At 36.7% G+C, this 21,966-nt stretch overlaps 1 protein-coding gene across 1 annotated transcript in view; it reads right to left on the minus strand.

Moving 5' to 3' along the window:
- Nucleotides 1-21,966, minus strand: part of ZFYVE9 (zinc finger FYVE-type containing 9) — a 127,540-nt gene that overhangs the window by 42,267 nt on the left and 63,307 nt on the right. Inside the window, exons 5-8 of the mRNA XM_081087119.1 lie at nucleotides 12,647-12,746; nucleotides 10,017-10,193; nucleotides 8,209-8,378; nucleotides 2,396-2,516 (exon numbers count right to left, since the gene is read on the minus strand). Coding sequence (XP_080943245.1) covers nucleotides 2,396-2,516; nucleotides 8,209-8,378; nucleotides 10,017-10,193; nucleotides 12,647-12,746 — 568 coding nt within the window. The remainder of the gene's footprint in view (nucleotides 1-2,395; nucleotides 2,517-8,208; nucleotides 8,379-10,016; nucleotides 10,194-12,646; nucleotides 12,747-21,966) is intronic.

Below are 21,966 nucleotides of genomic sequence, written 5' to 3' on the forward strand. Positions count from 1 at the left end.
TGGTTTTTTGGGGATCTTGAAATCTGGGCATAACAACAATAAGAAAAGAATGCAGTAACAGTCTACAAGAATTCGTACTAAAACAGTAAGGATCCAAAACACTACTACAGAGACAGCCTAGGTAAGGATTCAGAGGAGAGTTTTCCACTAATCTGGATTTTGAAAGGTTGAGGAATTTTTCAAGGATTCTAGGTTATAGAAGGGTATTATAGGCAAGGAAAGAATAATATTAATTACATGCCTCCTTTGTACCAGTTTTTTTGCTCAGTACTTTCAGGTATGAAATCTGACTTAATATTCATGACTCTTAAATTAAGGTGGTGTAATTACTAGTTGTTTTTTTTTAAAGAGTAGGAAAAACATTCAGAGAGGATATATGATTTGCCCACTGGATCACACAGCTACAATGGATTAGTACTGAGAGCAAAGCTCAGATTTGTCCAACTCTGAAGTCCATTCTCTTCCCACTCTTCCATAGCAGAAGAAAAGGCATGAAAGTATGAAAAGAGACTATTCAAGACAGTAAATAAACTATAGCATGCACGTGAACTGTAGAATGCATGAGGCAGTAGCTGGAAATAAAGTTAGAAAGATAAGTTGAGATAAGGTTATAAGGAACACTGTATGCTAAGATAGGTAATTTATACTGAAGGGATTGAAAATCTCATTGACTGTTTCTAAGCAAAAGCAATATATGATAATATCTTTGTTTAAAAAGATAACAGGCTAGATGTGGAAGATAAAGGACAGAAAGACTGAAGGCAAGGAGACGAGGTAAAAGAATAGGAAAAAATTGAGGAGAAATTATTGATAAAACATCTTTTGAAACTGTACTAATTGAATGCTGATCTGGATATGTCAACAAGAACTTTCACAAAAAGATAAGCATTTTTTAAAATTGTTTAAAGTATTACAGATGTCCCGTTTGTTTGTTCCCATTAACCCCTTCCACCCTGCACCCGCCCCTCCCAGGCCTTCACTACTCTACTGTCTGTGTCCATAATATGCATATAGATTCCCTGGTTAAGCACTTCCTACCCACCCCACCACCCCACCTTCCCTCTGAAATTCGTCAGTTTGTTCATGCAAAGACAAGCATTCTTTAAATTGGATAATAATTTTACTTCTTATCAGAACTCACTAAAAATATTTTTAACAATAAAATTGCCATTTAAGCATTCTCCATTTATTATATGTACACTAGAGGCCCGGTGCAAAAATTCGTGCAGGGGGTGGGAGGTTCCCCTTCAGCCTGGCCTGCACCCTCTCGCAATCCGGGACCCCTAGGGGGATGTCCTACTGCCGGCAATCCAGGACCATTGGCTCCTAACTACTCACCTGCCTGCCTGCCTGATCACCCCTAACTGCCTCTGCCTGCCTGCCTGATGCCCTTAACCCTACCAGACCACTGTACCGATTTTTCGGTAATTTCAACACAAAGGTGGAATATTGGTGCTAGATGAAAGGTAGATGAAAGGTAGACCTATTTTCTACAATGTCTCCAAGTTCCATCTTATTCTAACCACTTGTTTGCATGTAACTAACATTTTTCTATATCATGTTGGTTTTTTCTCTTTAATGCTCAGGAGCCCAGGTATAGTGGACAGTTAGGTTCAGGGCCTCAGGTCTGGTAGGATTAACTGCTTGCCTGCCTGCTTGATCACCCCTAACCACTTGCCTGCCTGATCGCCCCTAACCGCCTCTACCTTGGCCCCTGCCATCATGGCTTCATCCAGAAGGACGTCCAGAATGATGTCCGGAAGGTCGTTCGGCTGTCTGGTCTAATTAGCATATTACGCTTTCATTATTATAGATTTCTTAATGTATATTATACTTCAAAACAAAAAGTTAAATTAATGTACTGATGTATCAGGTGGGCCAACTCTGGAACCACAAGAAACACTTCAGAGTATTATATGCTTTAAAATATCTTCAGCCTAGCTGGTGTGGCTCAGTGGTTGAACATCACCCATGAACCAGAAAGAGATCACCTGTTTGATTCCTGGTCAGGGCACATACCAGGTTACAGGCTTGATCCCCCAGTAGGGGGAATGCAGAAGGAAGCCTGTCAATGATTCTCTCTCATCATTGATGTTTCCACCTCTCTTTCCTTCTATCCTCCTCTCTCTGAAATCAATAAAAACATACTTAAAATACACATATTTTTAAAAACTGCCAATGAACTACATTTACACTAAAATTAAAAATATATCCTTCCAATAAATGAAATAACATTATCATATAAAAGCATAAATATCCACTCTAAAACAACCAGTAACAGCAACAATTAATTTCATGGTATTGAGTAGTTGATTTTTTTGTTAGAGAAGGGGTGGTTATCACTCAAATTCTATCTCTTTCCCTTAATTAGAAGGCAAAATATAAGCACACAAACCTCCTTTTACACCAGTAGAGATGAGAATGGGAGGAAGACCATCTTCAGGAATAAGGTTCATTGCACTCCCAACAGGACTTCCAACCTGAGTTATATTCCCAGAGAACAGAGAAATATCTGTCTAGGAAAAGCAAATGAGCAAAGTGAGCATTATAAAGATGTTTAAGACTTTGCAAAATATAATCAAGGATATAAGTGAGAATTTAATTGAAAATCTGGAATTCATACTTTTTCATACTCATTAACCTATGGTTTCCTAAAACACTGGGCTTATACTATGAAAATGTTTCCAATTATACAGTCTCTCCCTTTGGCATCATCAAATCATAGTAATGAGAGAAGAGGCAAAGCTTCCTTTACCCAAGTTTCTTTTGCCATAAAATATATATATATACACACACACACATATATATACACACACACATATATATATACACACACACACACACACACACACATATATATGTATATATATATATATATACACACACATATATTTAAAACTTGCAGTGTGAAAACAAAATTTCAATGTTACCTCATAATTTCTGAACTTTTAATGTATTTGGTTTATTAAAGTCTCATTTATACTGCTTTTTCAAAATACCTTTGAAAATAGTGGTGATGGTTGTACAACAATATGAAAGTACTTAATGCCATGGGTTATGCACTTAAAAATGGTTAAGACGGTAAATTTTATATTATATATATTTTACCACAATAAAAAAAATTAACTTTGATAACATACAGAGATTAAAATAGGTCATCATTGCCCTGGCCCCTTTGCCTCAGTGGTTAGAGCGTTGGCCTGCAGACTAAAGGGTCCCAGGCTCGATTCCGGCTGGAGGCACATGCCTAGGTTGCAGGCTCGATCCCGCCCAGTGGGGGACGTGCAGGAGGCAGCCAATCAATGATTCTCTCTCATCAATGATGTTTCTATCTCTCTACCTCTCTCCTTTCCTCTCTGAAATCAATAAAAATATATTTAAAAATAAATAAATAAATAGGTCATCATTTTCATTTACTATACCATGAAATAAAACTTCATTTTTCTTTGCATTAATATGATCGTGTTAGATATATTTAATAAAATATAATGCTGCAAAACATTTTGAGTGGGATTAAATCCCCAATTAACGACTTAATAGACCACACTCAAAGATCTATTAAAATGATGCTCTCCTCTCCATATTCTCCATTATTTAAGAAAGAAAAATAGCCCTAGCTGGCTTGGCTCAGTGTATAGAACATCAGCCTGCGGACTGAGGGGTCCCAGGTTCAATTCTGGCCAAGGGCACAGGCCTGGGTTGCACGCTCAAAACCCAGAAGGGGGTGTGCAAAAGGCAGCCGATCAATGATTCTCTCTCATCATTGATGTTTCTATCTCTCTCTCCTCCCTTCTTCTCTGAAATCAATAAAAAGAAATAGAAAAAAGAAAGAAAAATAAGGTTTAAAAAGCATTTTAAAACTGTTTTTTTGCCGAAACCAGTTTGGCTCAGTGGATAGGGCGTTGGCCTGCGGACTGAAGGGTCCCAGGTTCGATTCCGGTCAAGGGCATGTACCCGGGTTGCGGGCATATCCCCAGTGGGAGATGTGCAGGAGGCAGCTGATCGATGTTTCTCTCTCATCGATGTTTCTAACTCTCTATCTCTCTCCCTTCCTCTCTGTAAAAAATCAATAAAATATATTTTAAAAAAAACAAACAAAAAAAACCTGTTTTTTTTTTAAATATGTAGAAGAATGTTTATAGCAGCTTTTATTCAATGCACAATAACCAAAGGCTGGAAATAATCCAAATGTCCATTAAAAAGAAAATAGATAAATTGTGATATATCCATATTGATGGAATACTACTCAACAACAACAAAAAAATTAACTTCTGATGCATACAACATGGATAAATTGTACAAAAACTAGTTTTGAGTTTAATAAGCCAATTTAACCCCACACAAAACATTATATACTATATGTTTCCACTTACATGAAATTCAAGACAGGTCAAACCAATCCACAGTGATACAAGTCAGAATAATGATACATCTTTTCTCCGGGAAAAGATGTACAAGAAATTTAATATAAAGAGGTATTGACAAAAGAAGGGTATGAGGGAACCTTCTAAGTGATGAAAATGTTTTATATCTTCACCTGAGTGGTGGTAACAGGGTGTGTGTGTGTGTGCGTGTGTGTGTATGTGTTTATATGTATACTAGAAGCCCACATAGGCCTTCTTTCCCCCAGCTGCCGGCACCAGGTTCCCTCTAGCACCCAGGACCCGGGCTTCCCCCTGGCTGCTGGCAGGCACCGGGGACCCAGGCTTCCCTTATAGCCCCAGCTTCGTCTGGAAGGACATCCGGTCTAATAGTATATTACGCTTTTATTATTATAGATATAGGGTATCCCCAAAAATGTATATACACACTTTGAATAATTATAAAGGCAGTGTTTATTAAAATACATTTCATTTTTATTTAACGACTATCAGCTGTTAAAGTGTGTATACATTTTTGGGGGGATACCCTGTATTTATATGCTCATCAAGTTGTTTCCCAAAGATTAATTCTCCTAAAGCACTTTGCTATATATATTTTAAACTTTAGTAAAGATTTAAATTACTTTTAAAAATATGTCAATATCACCCAGCCAGCACGGCTCAGCATGGCACATGGCAGCATGGCACATGGTTCGATTCCCAGTCATGGCACATGCCCGGGTTGCGGGCTTGATCCCCAGTGGAGGGCGTGCAGGAGGCAGCCAGTCGATGATTCTCTGATCATTGATGTTTCTATCTATCTCCCTTCCTCTCTGAAATTATTAAATTTATATTTTTAAAAATATGTCAATATCTTGCCATACTTTTATCTATACTATCTATAATTTAGTGGGAAACCATTATGACTGATTTCAAGGCATAGTACAGAAAATAAAGCAACATATTCTAACTTGCTACTTAATGATGCATTAATTCACCTTTTAATGTCGTAAGAAGTGACCATTTGGCCTCTACTTAAATACCATCTGTGAAAAGGCATTTATTTAATTTACTGAGCACCTATTAACTGCCAGGAACTTTACAGGCCATAAAGATGAGAAAACTATATTCCAGTCTGGCCTTAGAGAATTTGTTTTCCCTCATTTTACCAGATAAATATTATAGTAGAGTGTTGAACAATGTGAGAGCACAGAAATAAAATAACTAACTTGGTTCAGTTTCTCTTAAACTGAGCTATACCTTGCGTCCCTATAACATTTATCCACTAGAGCTTCCTCATTCATTAAAAAAAATTTATGTTAACCAGAGCAATTAGACAAGAAAAAAAAAATAATAAAAGGCATCCAACTTAGAAAGTAAGAAATAAAACTATAATTATTTACAAATGACATGATTCTATATAGAGAAAACAATAAAGATTCCACCAAAAAACTATTAGCAACAACAACAAAAAACCCTCTGTTTTAAGAACCAATCAATTTAAAAGATGTAAAAATTTTTAATAAAACAAAGTCATAATTGCATAAACATCATAGATATAATTGATTCAGGCAAGAACTGTCAGAGGACAGTGAAATCACTTGCGGAAAGATTGCTGGGGGAATAGGACATTCACAATCTCAAAGTATCAACCCTCACATTACTTATTAACTGCAAAGAAGAATAGCTACTTTTGCAGTGGAGAAACACAGGAGATATCAATTTAACCAACTATCAAACTGATTATTTCTTTATGTGTCTCACTAAGAAATGATCGTCACTTAGGCGGTATTATTATTACTGCCAAAAATGTTTAATCTGAAATTAATCATGAGGGGGGGAAAATCAGACAAATACAAATTAAGGACTTTATGCAAACCATGGCCTAGATATTCCAAAAATATTAATATGGTTGACCTTGAAAAATGCAGAGGTTAGGGGCATCCACAACCTGCACAGCCAAAAATCTGCATATAACTTAAGTCAGTCCTCCACATACTTGGATTCCCAACCATGGATTGAAAATATACTTGACCATTGAACAACACTGGTTTGAACTGCAGTGGTCTACTTAAACACAGCAAAATGAAAAGCAAAATTTAACAAGTGGTATAACTGTTCTAAAGTAAAGGAAACCAAAGAAACACAAAAACTAAATGCAACTGTGATCCTTGATGGGATCCTAATTTTTTTTTAATAACAAAAATTTTATATATGTGCACATGTGTATAAATGAAATCTATAAAGAACATTATTGGAACAATTAAGCAAATCTGAATATGGACGATATATTAGATAACAGAATTATATGTGAAATTTCTTTCTCATATAATTGTATTGTGCTTATGAAAGAAAATAGCTTGTTCTTAAGCAATGAAGTACAACTAATCCTCAAATGGCTCATCAAAAAAATAACTGTGTGTGTGTGTGTGTGTGTGTGTGTGTGTGTGTGTGTGTGTGTAGGGGTAAAGCAAATATGGCAAAGTGTGAACAATTGGTAAATATACGTGAAGAGTATATGAGTATTCACTGTACTATTCTTGCAACTTTTCTGTGAGTTTGAAAATTTTTCAAACAAACAAGTGAAAGAAAAAGAAGGAACCTTCTTGACAAAGTGACTATGAAGATTCAGGGAAGAATAAGATAGTTCTGGCTGTTGCCCTTTGAAGCCTTAGTGGGGGAGGACTTAGAAATATTTGAAGACAGATGTGGCCTGGTTTAATGTTCCTTCACCAAACAGGAAATTTAGCTCTGTATGTCAATAAATCTAATATTAATAACATGCAATTTCAGCTAAAATAAAACCCATAAATCATGTAAATCCCTGAAAAAATCACTGACCATAAATATAAATAGTAACTAACAACTCTATGAAAACTTCAAGAATAAAAACTTTATCTAAATTTGATCCTCTTATTTTATTTTTTTTAAATGGACACATATACTTAGGTGGAATTAACATAAGCCTTATTATAGCTTTGATGACCAAATTCAAGGAGGCAATGAGCAATAGAAAGGCTACCACTATATAAAAGTATACTTGCTCATTTTGGCCCGAGGTGACTCTTGTTTCCTCACTGAGTCCAGAAAAAGTAGCTAGTATTTGTCCCCTTCTGAAAATTAGGTCCCAAGGAAAGAGAATCCCATTAGCCCCAAAACTGTGACTACAATATCCTATAGAGACACAGTGGAGGTGACAACACAATATAAGCTAGCTTCCTTAGGTAAATAATGAGTCTTCCAACCATTAACTCAGTGGTTTTCAATTAATTTTTAAACTTTGGGACCCTTTTTAAGCATCTTCCAGGGAAACACAACAGGGAGAAAAGAAAAAAGTGGAGATAGTTGGATTGAGAGAAAGAAATATCTTCCTCCAGCTTCCTTCGTATTGCTTGGCTCTCCCTCACCACTGTACTCCAGAGAGGCTACCACAGAACCTGGGGAACATGGTTTAACAGTTAACTGCCATAAGCATCTATAGACACAAGTGGCGGACCTTTTTTAATTAAATTGAAAATATCGTGGCAGTTAACTGGTTAAAAAGCAATGTATCAAAGAGCCAGGATTCCTTCTAGCACAACTTCTAGCTATAGCAGTAGCCTGAGCTCACCTGAGAACAACCTTCATAAGAATCTTTCTCCTGAAAAAACTTGCAAATATAGAATAAGAACTGATTTTGCCACATATACTGTACCCCTATAAAACGCACACATGCACTACTAGTAGACTGTATCCAAACTTACAGGGTTCCATAGAAAGGTCACTCAACTTAGAAACAAGCAAGACCGAGGCAGCACATGCTAAGGAAAGTAAGCACTCACTTTTAGTTACCATTTTGCTTTCTTACCTCTGCTGGTAGAGGACTGGTAGTTACTGGCTTGACTGGGTCATGTGACACAGCCAGGGTTCCTGCAGAGGAAGTTCCATTCATTGTTAATTTGGCTGCATCAGCAACTTCTCCATTAGGCAAGATCCCATCAGCAAACCAAACTCGCCTCTGTTCTCTGGGCTGAGCCACTTAAGGAACCAGAAAAATAAAAGGGGCATCAATGTGACATCGGTAGGGTTTCTAACATCAAAGAAGAGAAGGTCACCAATTCCAGATGTAAAAAAAAAAAAAAAAAAAAAAAAAAAAATCACTATTTAGCATCTTATAATTAGAAACATCAGAACTGTAACTGTGTGTAAAAGTGGTTATAAATTAATAAAATACACATTTAAGTATATATTACTTCTATAACTTATATGCAAAGATTTAAAACACTTTGGTTTAAAATATGAAGAATTCTTAAATACACCTATGATGATATCACATACTCTGTCCCATGACACTAAAAGAGAAACTAAAGTGTTTTAAGTACCTAGGAAATAAATAGTAGGGGGAAAATATCTAGCAGTAGACATCCACATCTCCTAAAAATATGAGGTTCCATAGGAATTAAATATCTGGAAAAGTGCTATGGTATTTTTAAAGGGCAAAAGACACCCTGAAGAATCTTGAAGAATTATTAATTAAAAAGGAAGAATTGGCTCAGACATATAAGAACTGGGAAGCAAACTGACCAGAACTTTGGCTAAAGTGTAACTGACGGAGAAAAAGACTTATCTGGCAGTGAAAAAGTAGTTGGCATTTTAGTAAAAGGACAGGAGAAAGCTGGAAAACTGAATCTGATGAAATAATATTTTTAAATCCAGTTTTGGAAATCAATTCAAAGAGCCAAAACAAAGAGAGATTAGGGAAGAACAACAAAAATGACAAATGAAGTAAAGAGAATAAAGATTTTAAGAAAGAAAACCTGAACTCATAAAAATACAGAATATCATTAAGGGATAATCGGAAGAAAGGGGAAAATGGGGAAGAGTATGATAATGTCAATAGAAGACTTTGATCTTCAAAAGGGGAGAAGGGCTATTAAGCAAGGGGAAGGGAATACTACTATACAAAAAGATATAAAATTAATGCAAGAAGATTGATTTTAATTATCAAGGGAAACTTCCTAACAAGATCATTTTAAGGAAATATGTAATTGTTACTTTTACTACTGATAATCCCCTGAACGTACAAAGTGCCTTTCATCTGACAATAGCATAGTCATAGAGATATAATTAAAATAAGTTGAGCCTATAATTTCCTATCTACCATATGATATAATCAGAATTGAAGTTCTGAATTTTATAAAGATCTATGTACCTAACACAATATTTCCATATTTTTATATGAATAGATTAAAAATGAAGAGAAAATGGCTCTGTATGTGTCAAAAAGCAATGGGCTGGTCAGAAGGAAGAACTCTCATTTTCATCACTTAGTGAACTCCTATAAAAGAACATTAAAGTAGGCATGAAGTTAGGATTTTGCAGGCAGACTTCAAAATCTGCATCTCTTTTCAAATATAAGCAGTGTAATTGCTCCATTCTAACGTTAAAGAGAACACTGGCATATTTTTAGAGATGCCTCCAAAGTATCAGGCAACACATTATTCTTTACTTGCCCGGAAATAGTCTCAACACATTTCTCACCTTGTTCTTCCACTTTAATAACCATCCAAAGGGACTTATCTGTAGTGTTTTAAAGACTTGTGCTGTAAAATCACATCAGCACCTTTTCAGAGGAACTTGGTGAGGAAAAAGAGAGAACAGCACATGATCCCCTACCTTCTGCTCCAGGGTGCTTTAAAACTCCCACAGGTACCATCACAGTGGGAGGTGGAGAGCTCAGGGCTCCTGAGGCCTGAGCTTGCTGCAAGGGAGGGATAGTAGAACAGTATTCAGCAGGATTGTTAGGGTTAGGGCTCTGGCTTGAGGCACTCATCATGTTCTCCCAGGCTTGAGCTAAAGCAAATACAGACACAATCAATGTGAATGGATTGCAAAATATGGACATCAAGACCTCCAAATATTGGATAAATAATGTAGCTCCTCCTCATTAACACTCATAGTATGTCTCTCTTCTAGCTGGCTAGTGAAATAGTATTAAGGAGATAAGTAATTTTAGTCAATAAAGGAGACCATTTAGTTAAGTAAACTATTTGGAAGCAAGAAATAAGAATTACATGATACTTCTAATACAGACTGATAGGTCAGTCTGAAGTTAATGACTAGGCCCCTGACTTCTGTGAAGGAGAGCACGCATTCCCTTAGTGAAACAACATCAAACTTATTAAGGATTTGCAACTGGGATAGTACTTAGGCATTTGGAGGTGGGGTGGGAAGGTTTAATGTTCAATACATTTTATAAAGTTCTAGCAAAACTAAAAATCAGGGGCTAAAATAACATGACTCCATTGTATAATATTTTCTTTGTCATTTCTAGACTTTTAGGTTCTTCTCTTAGTTAAGGTAAAATCTCATTTAAAAAATTCTGAAGCCTAAAGCTCAGAAGAATGCATCTCAACACTTTTGTGGATTCTGCTTTTGTGCAATGATCACACTAAGTAAAAGTATCCAGCAAAAACAACCATTTCACATCTTTGGTGTGTCTCAAAAGCATAGGACCCATTTGAACATGAAAATGTGCCATCAATAAATATAAATGCTCATAATATGTTAAAGTACTATATTTTGTTAGTCTATAATTTAACTAAATACTGTCATATCAACTACTGTCTTTAAAGAAAATAGGATCAAAGATGCTACATAAATGAAAGCTTTTAAATTTTATATTCCAGGTTCAGGAAATATCACATGCCCAAGAACAGACACCACCCAATTTTTTGAACATCTTTTTAAAAATCTCATTCAATGTCCAAGAATGATCCATAAGATTCTGAATATTTATTGCCTCCAAACTGCAGGACAAAGCTGGAAACAACAGCTATGTTCCTTTGAAAGCATTGGCAGAAAGAAGGGAAGAGAAAAAGAAAAAGAGACAGGGAACACTGAAAAGCATCAAATTAAATATTCCGTAAAAGACTGGGCTAAGCCATGCGAGAGAAAAGACACTGGAAAAACCAAGAAAAGTAAATTATTTTAGGATCCCATTAAGGGCATCTTTGCTTAATAAAATGTAAGTAGTCCATATGAATCCTCTGACATTTCCTTCATCTTTAGCTTTGTCAAGTTTAAAAAAAAAAAAAAAAAAGCTATCAAGTTGAAAGACCTCATCAAATAAAAGTGGTATTGGGTACTATAATTAAGCAGCATGCCCTTAACTGTGGATATATGTCTGAAAATGAAAGTAGGAATAAAAATTACCAATTGAGCAACAGAGTGAAATAACCATCTAAAAAATGACCTTTAAGAGTAAAGAGAATGAGTTCATATTTGATCAAAATTATAAGAATTCAGAAATGGGAGGAAATTGGGTGGCTCATAGGAGATTAGAACAGATCAGATTAACTGACATGCAATAGGTTAATAAGCCAGCAACAGGGAAACATCACTATGAGCAACACAGACAGACAGAGCAAGAGGGGCCTCGAGCAGGTAAGTTTCAGCTTCCAGGAGGCACACTACCCTGGTACAGGCAGCAGTGGTATCCAAGTTCAACATTTTACGTCTATTAGTAATTATTTTGACAACTGTACAAAGATGCACTCAAAGAGGAAAATACTACAGCCTACTCAATTATATATCTCTTTAAGAGAATACTCTGGTGGCTTTTGTTTGTTTAACTAAAATGCCTTGGGTTCATTTCCAATTCTGCAACAGAGGAACACTGGATAAGCTATATTTATCTTCTCCTGGATAGATGGATACACACACACACACACACACACATATATACATACACACACATACATATATTTACCACGTAACTAAATTCAAAATCATTATCCTTATAACAAATCTAAGTAGTATTAAGGAGATAATAGAGAAAAGCAATTTTCTATTTGATCCCAGATGCTAAAATGTTTATTTTTAACAAGGTGAATGAAACAAGATGTTAATAAGAATATATTCTAAGTTATTAAGGTATTTCCTAGAAAGAGATAGCTTCCCTTGAAAGGAAAACCTCAGTTCAATTTTAATATTTCACCATCTAAGTGGTCAAGAGTCCCCTACGCCCATCCCACTCCAATCATTTCACAGAACATTAACAGCCATATAGCACCAGATTTCCACAAGAACTTCCATTCTTTCTGCAAAACTTACCTGACTTTAGCATTCATTCATTACATTAGGCACAGGTATTCTGAAATGCTAAAATATTTTTAAAACATGGAAATTTAGCTAAATATTTTCAATTGAAGTTAGGACATTTCAGAAGCTAAACAACTTGTAGAGAAAGGCAGGAAATTCTCTTGATCTCAATAACTGTGAATTCAACCTGTTTTAATACTTACCATTCATTAGCACTGAGTGGCAGATTACACATACTCTAGCTTCCTTTCTATCCATGTATAACAATTTACATTTCAGGCTACAGCAGGAAGCACAGAAAACCTGCAGGAAAAGAACATAATAAATTTACTTAGGATCACAATAGAAGTAAACCAATACTGACAAACACTGACTGATAGAAAACCTTATTAAAACACTAAAAACATTAAAGGAAAATGCAGTTGAGCACAAGACCCAATTCAAAAGCAAGAGTGTGAGATTACATGTCTGCCAGCAATAAGGAAAGTGAATTTTGGCTAAAAATAAAAATGTTAGCCAAGATCAGCAAATACACATGGGGGGATGGAGGAGAGAATCTGAGCTGCCCTTAGGCAAAATTCCTACACACAATATCAAATAACATAGGCATTTATAGATAGTTACATCTGCTATTTCTATTTGGAAAGGTAACATAGCAGGATGAAATAAACAAAGACTGGGAATTCTGAGTTTTAACTTCTGTTTTTTACTACCTCTATGTGAGGAATAATAATCATACCAAGCACCTTATTTTCACTAGCACCTTATTTCACCTTCTAGGCTTGATTCTTGATAATCTTCTTTTTCCCTTCCACACCAGGCAAAAGAATCTCCTTAGCTCCCTGTGAAGATTTATTTTCTTCAGAACTCACTAGTGCCGAAACCGGTTTGGCTCAGTGGATAGAGCGTCGGCCTGCGGACTGAAGGGTCCCAGGTTCGATTCCGGTCGGGGGCATGTACCTGGGTTGCGGGCATATCCCCAGTGGGAGATGTGCAGGAGGCAGCTGATCGATGTTTCTCTCTCATCGATGTTTCTAACTCTCTATCTCTCTCCCTTCCTCTCTGTAAAAAATCAATTATATAAAAAAAAAAAAAAAAAAAAAAAGAACTCACTAGTAACTTATCGCAGAAAGCTTTATACAAGCAGAAAGCTGTTCTCAGTAAATTCTACTAATCCAGTTTTTATGGCCAATATGTACCTATAGCTTACAAAAATGAACCAAGAAATGAAGTCATATCAAAGACAGTATAAGAGAGATCATCTCCTCTCTTTCTAGGTGTTATTAATATCTAGCTACTATGACTACCAATTTACAGTTTTCAGAGGCTTTATATTTTCAAAGTAATTCTGAGATGTAGGAAGAACAGGGGATATATTATTTTCTCTCAAAAGAAACTAAGTTTGGATGGTTAAATGACTTGCTCAAGTTCACCACAAGCTGTATAAATACTAGGAACTCTACATCTATTATCTCATTTAACCTTGAAAATTCTATGAAGACATTTATAATTAACAGAGTTAAATAAACAAATGCTCAGTCGTATAGCTAGTAAGTTACATAAGTTTCTACAGGCTCTGTTCTTAACCACTATGTGATATATTGCCTCATACTAATTCATGTATTTCATTTTAATATGAGACTTGACTTTTCCTTCTCCCTCATCATGACCACATCCAGTCAGTCACTAGGTCCTGTTGGTTTTCCCTCTTAAACAGTTCTCCCCACTCTTCCTCTCCATCACTAATGCTGCTACCTTTTTTCAGGCCTTTATTATCTGAAGCCTAGAATGTCATCATATCAACTATCTGTCTTTCTAATCTTCTGATACATCTTTCCAATTCATCTTTCACCCAAATGTGAAATGACAGAGAACTTTTTAAAAAGTAAATTTATTTATGTTTACCTTCCTTAAATCCTTTAATTACCTTTCTAATCAAGAGGTAAAACCAAGACACAATTTATTCATTTACTCCACAAATATTTGAGCCCTGACGTGCTAGGCACCATGCTACCCCACTGGGTGTGGCAGTGAACAAACAGACATAGTCCTTGCCTTTGTGGAATTAACGGTCTATGGAGGTTATAATCTAAAATCAAACAAAGTTCATGTAAAATTACTTTCTGCAAAAAAGTGCAAAAAAAAAGAAAAGAAAAAAAGATCATGTAATCTAGGCTTACCGGATTGGCAGGGTCAGGGAAGGTTTTATTTAGGAAATGACAGAGATAAAATTTGAAGTATGGATAAAAGTTTTCTATGCATAAAATATTACTAAGAAGTGAAACAATAATAAGCAGAGGAAGTTGTATGTGCCCAGGTTCCATTAGGGGAAGAAGCATGGATCCATCAAGGAAGTAAAAACAAGTTAATGTGACTAGAGACCTGAGAATTAGGGGCTGCATGGAGTAAGAGAAGGCCAGACCAAGCAAAGGTTCTATAGGTTGTATGAATAATTTTGGTCTTTTTACTACAGCAATGGGCAATCACTTAAATATTTTAATCAGATAAAGACATGACTATATCTGTATTACTACAGTATAGAGAAGAAATGGAGGGGAGCAAGAATAAATTTTGGATGGTTCAACATACAAAAATCAATCAACATAACATACATTAACAGATGAAGGGGGAAAAACCCACATGACCATCTCAATTGATGTAGAAAAGGCATTTGAAAAAATTCAACACTCTTAATAACAAAAAACTCAAAAAACTAGAAATAGAAGGAAAATACCACAATATAATAAAGTCCACATATGAAAAAGCCACAGCAAACATCATACTCAATGGTGAAATACTGAAAGCCTTTTCCTCTAAGGTCAAGAACAAGCCAAGTATGCCTGCTTTCACGTCTTCTATTCAACATAATACTGAAGTTCTAGCCAAAGTAATTAGGCAACAAAAAATAAATAAAGGCATAGAATTGGACAAGAAGTAAAATTACCTATTTGCAGATGATATGATCTTTTATGTAGGAAACCCTAAAGATCACACACACACACACACACACACACACACACACCAAAAAAACAAACAAAAAAAACACTGTTAGAACTAATAAATGAATTCAGCAAAGTTGCAGGATACAAAGTCAAAACACAAAAATCAGTTGCGTTTCTATACACCAAAAATGAACAATCTGAAAAGGAAATTATGAAAACAAATCCATTTATAATAGCATCAAAAAGAATAAAATAAGACTGAATAAAATATTTGTGCCATATATAACAAAGAGCTAAGAAACATTATATATTCAAAGCTTCAATAAACTAATATAAAATACACATACCTTCAAGGAAAAAGATGCAAAGAACTCACACAAGTAAATTCACAGAAAAATATATTAAATGGTCAATAGACATAGATATATTAAATATCACTCATGACAATAAAATATTTTTAAATGACATATTTTTTTTTCCTATCGTACAAGCAAAGATTTTCTTAAAAAAACCTGGTATTATCCAATGGTGGTGAGGGTACAAAGAAAAGATAAACTTTCTCTCATATCCTGCTAATGATAGTATAAATTGGTAAGTTAATTTAACAGTATCTTTAAAATTTTTTTTTTTTTTAAAACATATTTCATTGATTTTTCACAGAGAGGAAGGGAGAGAGAGAGAAAGTTAGAAACATCGATGAGAGAGAAACATCGATCAGCTGCCTCCTGCACATCTCCCACTGGGGATGTGCCCGCAACCCAGGTACATGCCCTTGACCGGAATCGAACCTGGGACCTTTCAGTCCGCAGGCCGACGCTCTATCCACTGAGCCAAACCGGTTTCGGCGTATCTTTAAAATTTTTAAGTGTTCATTCCTTTTGACCCAACACATGCAATTTTAAAAATATGTCCTACTAAGTACTTCTACATGTGTAAAGATATGTACACAAAAATTATCTATGGACAGCTTGTAATAACCAAAAGTTATAAATAACCCAAACTGTACTGGAACAATTAAACTGAGTATAATCATAAAATGGAATTCAGCCTATAAAAAATGAGATAATTCTGTTTGTACTATTCAGGCTGGAAAAAGAATGAGACAGTTCTGTTTGTACCAATTGACATGGAAAAGTAAAGTAAAATAAGTTGGAATATGAGAGTTGGATAGAAATAGGGTCTTTTTCTTTCTCTTTTTATATTTTATGTAATTTTTAGATGTTAGATTGGGATTATTTATTTTGAGATTTTTTCTGTATTTAAAAACATGGAAGAAAAAATAATATTAAGTTGATGTTACAAGTTGCATTGTATCTGCACCAAATACATATGTTGAAGTCTTAACCCCCAATTCTTCAGAAAGGACCTCATTTGGAGACAGGGTCTTTACAGAGGTAATCAAGTTAAAATGAGGTGATTAGGGTGGGCTCCTAATCCATTACAACTAGTGACCTTATAATAGGAAAAAGTTGGACACAATAGATATATACAGAGAAAATAACATGAATATAAAGACAGCTATCTACAAGTCAAGGAGAAACACATGGAACAGATCCTTCCCTCACAGCCCTCAGAAGGAACTAACTCTGTCATTACCTCAATGTCAGACTTCTTCCCAATGGAATTGTAACACAATAAATTTCTGTTGTTTAGACACACAGTTAGTGGTATCCTGCACAGCAACCTTAGGAAGCTAATGCAGTTGGGAACTTTTAGAAGTACCGAGAGGGCTTGTGCTTTGGCAAAATAACCACAAGCAAAAATGAAGAAAAGAAAAAGAACACAAAAGAATCCCACAAAGACATCTTTTTAAAAAACTAAGGTAGGGGGCAGCATAATGCAGTTAAACAGGAAGACCCAAGAACATCCATCCTTCCCAATATCCCATGGGCCTAACAATAGTGTGGAGCGGATCCTTTATATTTCCAATGGGATTAGAAAAAGGCACAGAAGTTAGAAAAGTAGATGACTTGCCAAGAACTACCTAGAATGGAGAGGAAATGAGACATAGGCAGGGGATGCATTTCTGTAGAATCACCCAGGCCAGAGAACTATGTGGAAATCGAATGTCACATACACCACCACACTGGACAGTGCCTGTGGCTGACAGAGTGCACCGCAATACAAAATCAGTAAAAACCTGGAAACCCCGACCCCGTTCTCAAAAGGACAAGCACTACGATGTAATAACACACTCAGGTCAACAGAGTAAGTATTTAAATTAGCACCTAAACCTCATAGAAAAAATAAGCAGAAGAGATTTGAAGCAACTAAGCAAAGGTTAGTAATCCTGGATTTAAAAATACCAGAATTTGCCTCCCATGAACCAGGTTAGTCAGTGTTTCTCAACAAGTGCGCTCAGCATTTTGGGTGGGTCAATTCTGCACTGGATAGCACTGCCCCATTTATTACCACGGGACATTTAACAGCCCTGGTCCCAGATTACTAAATGCTAGCAGCAACCCCAGTTACTATGACAACAAAAAAAAATTCCTACCACATTTCTAACATCATCTAAGTCAGTGGTTCTCAACCTTCCTAATGCCGTGACCCTTTAATACAGTTCCTCAGGTTGTGGTGACCCCCAATTTCATTGTTACAAATAGAACATAATTAAAGCATGGTGATTAATCACAAAAACAATATGTAATTATATCTGTTTTCCGATGGTCTTAGACAACTCCTGTGAAAGGGTCGTTCGACCCCCAAAGGGGTCGCGACCCACAGGTTGAGAACCGCTGATCTAAGTACTTTGCCCAGTTTTCTGAGCTAGAGGCACAGAGTCAAAGAGTAAAATCAGTCTAGAACAGTGGTCCCAGTGTGGGGCACATGCCCCAGAAGAGGGCAATTTGATTTTTAGGGGGGGGACAATTCGAGAATGAGTTATTAACAGTAAATTTTTTGCATTTTTTATGGTTCTAGAAGCCTCACATACAGTATATAGATATATATTGTGACATATTTGTGCATTTCAGTTCTCTATTATATGTCTTGAAACTTTATTTGCTATTTTTTCGTATCACTTCATGTTATTTTTTTAACAATTTCTCAGTGATTTCTTCCTCAGTACTTCAACTGTCCTTTTGTTCTTTTTTTTAAAATATATTTTACTGATTTTTTACAGAGAGGAAGAGAGAGGGATAGAGAGTTAGAAACATCGATGAGAGAGAAACATCGATCAGCTGCCTTCTGCACACTCCCTACTGGGTATGTGCCTGCAACCAAGGTACATGCCTTTGACCGGAATCAAACCTGGGACGCTTGAGTCCACAAGTCAACGCTCTATCCATTGAGCCAAACCAGTTAGGGCATGTCCTTTTGTTCTTTTATTTTTCTCTTTCATGGAGGCCATTTTCTCTGGAAGCTTGTTTAGACCAAGTTAATGGACTTTTAGGCTTCCTCCATGTGAATAAAAGTTCACTTTTTGAATAATAAGAATTATATGTCACAGGGAGGGCATCAGGATTTTAGAGATGCTTAGATGAGGCATGGCCAAAAAGGTTGGGAACCACAGGTCTAGAAAAAGAATTACATATTTATATACAAAAACTTAACTTATATTGCTGAAATATCATACCTCATACTTTAATTATTACAACGAACACAATCTACTGCAAACTATTGCACTTATTCTCTATTTTCCCAAACTAGAATGTAAATTCCATGGAGCAACTTAAGTATTTCAGTGCTATCACACTGAAACAAAATAGGCACTAGACAAATGTTTATTATTTCCTTGATTAGTAAAATTATTGCACAAATGAATACATGAATGGAGAAACAAACATTAATATGCACTTATCTGGGAAGGGCTATATTGTACATGCCCAAATTCACAACTTGAACAATGACAAGCACATTTTAAGCAGCTTATTAATAATAGTGAGTTCAAATTTTATAGGCCAAATGGTTATGAATGACCTTAAATGACAAGATCTGTATGACCTTACAGTAAAAAAAACCCAAATTATGATTTATAATACACTAGAGGCCCAGTGCATGAAATTTGTGCACTGCGGGGGGGGGGGTGTCCCTCAGCCCAGCCTGCACCCTTCTCCAATCTGGGACCCCTCAAGGGATGTCCAACTGCCCATTTAAACAGGCAGTCGGACAACAACCCTCTCAAAATCCAGGGCTGCTGGCTCCCAACCGCTCGCCTGACTGCCTGCCTGATTGCCCCTAACCACTTCTGCCTGCCAGCCTGATCACCCCCTAACCGCTCCCCTGCCAGCCTGATCGACGCCTAACTGCTCCCCTCCTTGCCCTCCCTGCCGGCCTGGTCGCCGCCAACTGCCCTCCCCTACAGGCCTGGTTGTCCCCAACTGCCCTCCCCTCCAGGCCTGGTCATCCCCAACTGCCCGCCCCTGCTGGCCTGGTCGCCCCAACTGTCCTCCCTCCCCTGCAGGCCTGGTTGTTCCCAACTGCCCTCCCCTGCGGGCTTAGTCGCCCCCAACTGCCCTCCCCTGCAGGCCTGTTCCTTCCCAACTGCCCTCCACTGCAGGCCTGGTCACCCCCAACTGACCTCCCCTGCAGTCCTGGTCACCCCCAACTGCCCTCCCTCCCATGCAGGCCTGGTTGCCACTAACTGCCCTCCTCTGCTGGCCATATTGTGTGTTGGAGTGATGGTCAAGTTGCATATTACCTCTTTATTAGATAGGATATGCTATACAATCTTCCAGTTAAAGTGTTGGTTGAGATGTTCCATTTGTGTGTTTACATGTAATTTTTTAAAATATATTTTTGATTTCAGAGTGGGAGAGAGCGACAGAAACATCAATGATGAGAGAGAATCATTGATTGGCTGCTTCTTGCATGCCCTCTTCTGGGGATTAAGCCTGCAAACCTGGCATGTGCCCTGACTGGGAATTGAACCGTGAACTCCTGGTTCACAGGTCAATGCTCAATCACTGAGCCACACAGCCAGGCTACATGTAATTTTCTTTAATGTGGCACTTATGGGTTCCAATCTTAACTTTATCATTCACTGGCCAAATGACTTTATGTGAATAATTTAAACTCTGTGAACCTCAGTTTTTTCTCATATGTAAAATTGAAATATTATTCTCCTCATAAGGCTTTTATGGATAGTGAGATAATATATGTAAAATATAGCACATAATATAAATGTATCATGGTGCTCTTTTTAAAATTTCCCATTTATGGCTTCCCTCATAATAAATCTTACTGCCAAAGTTATGAACCAGCTTCATACTCAAGTACCATTTGTACCTATTTATACCACTTTACAGTGTGAATAACACTCCTTTGCAATTCTTGAAAATTTAAATCATCAAATGTTCACTTATTTCCTTTCCTATTAGGAAGTGGAAATAATGATGTCCCAAGTCTTCAAAAAACCCTGTAATTATGTCAAAAATAACTGCCTTGCAAGAATCAGAAAGTGCATGTGACTGACCAATATCCAGCTATTAACAAAGACCAATGACAGTAACAACTTGTAAAAATTCTTAAATGCAGAAGAGTATCTTAACATTTCTTTAACATGACAATACCATTATCCACACCTTTAAAAATACCAAAATCAATATAGTAAGAACTTAAGCAATTCAAAAAATTACAACCCTGCGCCTGTCCAAACTTTACCGTTATTAACTGAAAACAATAGTAATTATCAGAGTTGCTTTAAGAGTGTATCACAGACAGGGCTAACAAAGAGTTTCTAATTTAACCTTTCAACTTTATTTCCAAGTTAAGCTAAATAAACAGAAAGATACAACACCAATGCTATAAGTAAACAACATTAAACATAAAACTTTAAACTTGTTTGAAGATATTAGGCTCATTTCCTTTAATAAACTATTAATTAATTTATATATATATTCTGTTATTACCTTGTAGATAAGTTAAATTGCATTGTAAGTTTTGTATGTGTTAAAAAGTGCTAATTTGTAAAAGGTAAACAATTATAAAACATATCCCTATTTTAATCATATTCCAGCCATTCATTTTTTAAACTTACTAGGAAAATCTTCAATTATATAAAAGTAGACAGAACAGCATAACAAACCCCCAAGTGCCCATTACATAGATGAAACAGTTATTAAAGCCAATCCTCACCCACTTATCCCCAATTTAATCATCCTATATAATAAAAGCCTAATATGCTAAGTGTCTGACCATTTGTTTGACCAGTCGCTATGATGTGCACTGACCACCCGGGAGCAGATGCTCCAACCAGTAGGTAAGCTTGCTGCTGGGGTCCAGCTGATCGGGACTGGGCGAGACAGGCCGGACAAGTCCTGGAGCCCTCGCAGTCCCTCCTCAGCCCTAATAGTGTACCAGTGGGGTCCCTTGGCCTGGCCTGTGCCCTCTAGCAATCCAGGACCCCACAGGGGATATCAGAGAGCCGGTTTCGGCTCGATCCCTGCAGGCCAGGCTGAGGGACCCCACTGGTGCATGAATCACGCATCCATGCACTGAGCCTCTAGTCCTGTGGTCGGCAAACTGCGGCTCGTGAGCCACATGCGGTTCTTTGGCCCCTTGAGTGTGGCTCTTCCACAAAATACCACGTGTGGGTGCGCACATACACTGCGATTGAAACTTCGTGGCCCATGTGCAGA

This window comes from Myotis nattereri, assembly GCF_964212035.1.
Source record: "Myotis nattereri genome assembly, chromosome: 3".
Lineage (NCBI taxonomy): Eukaryota > Metazoa > Chordata > Mammalia > Chiroptera > Vespertilionidae > Myotis > Myotis nattereri.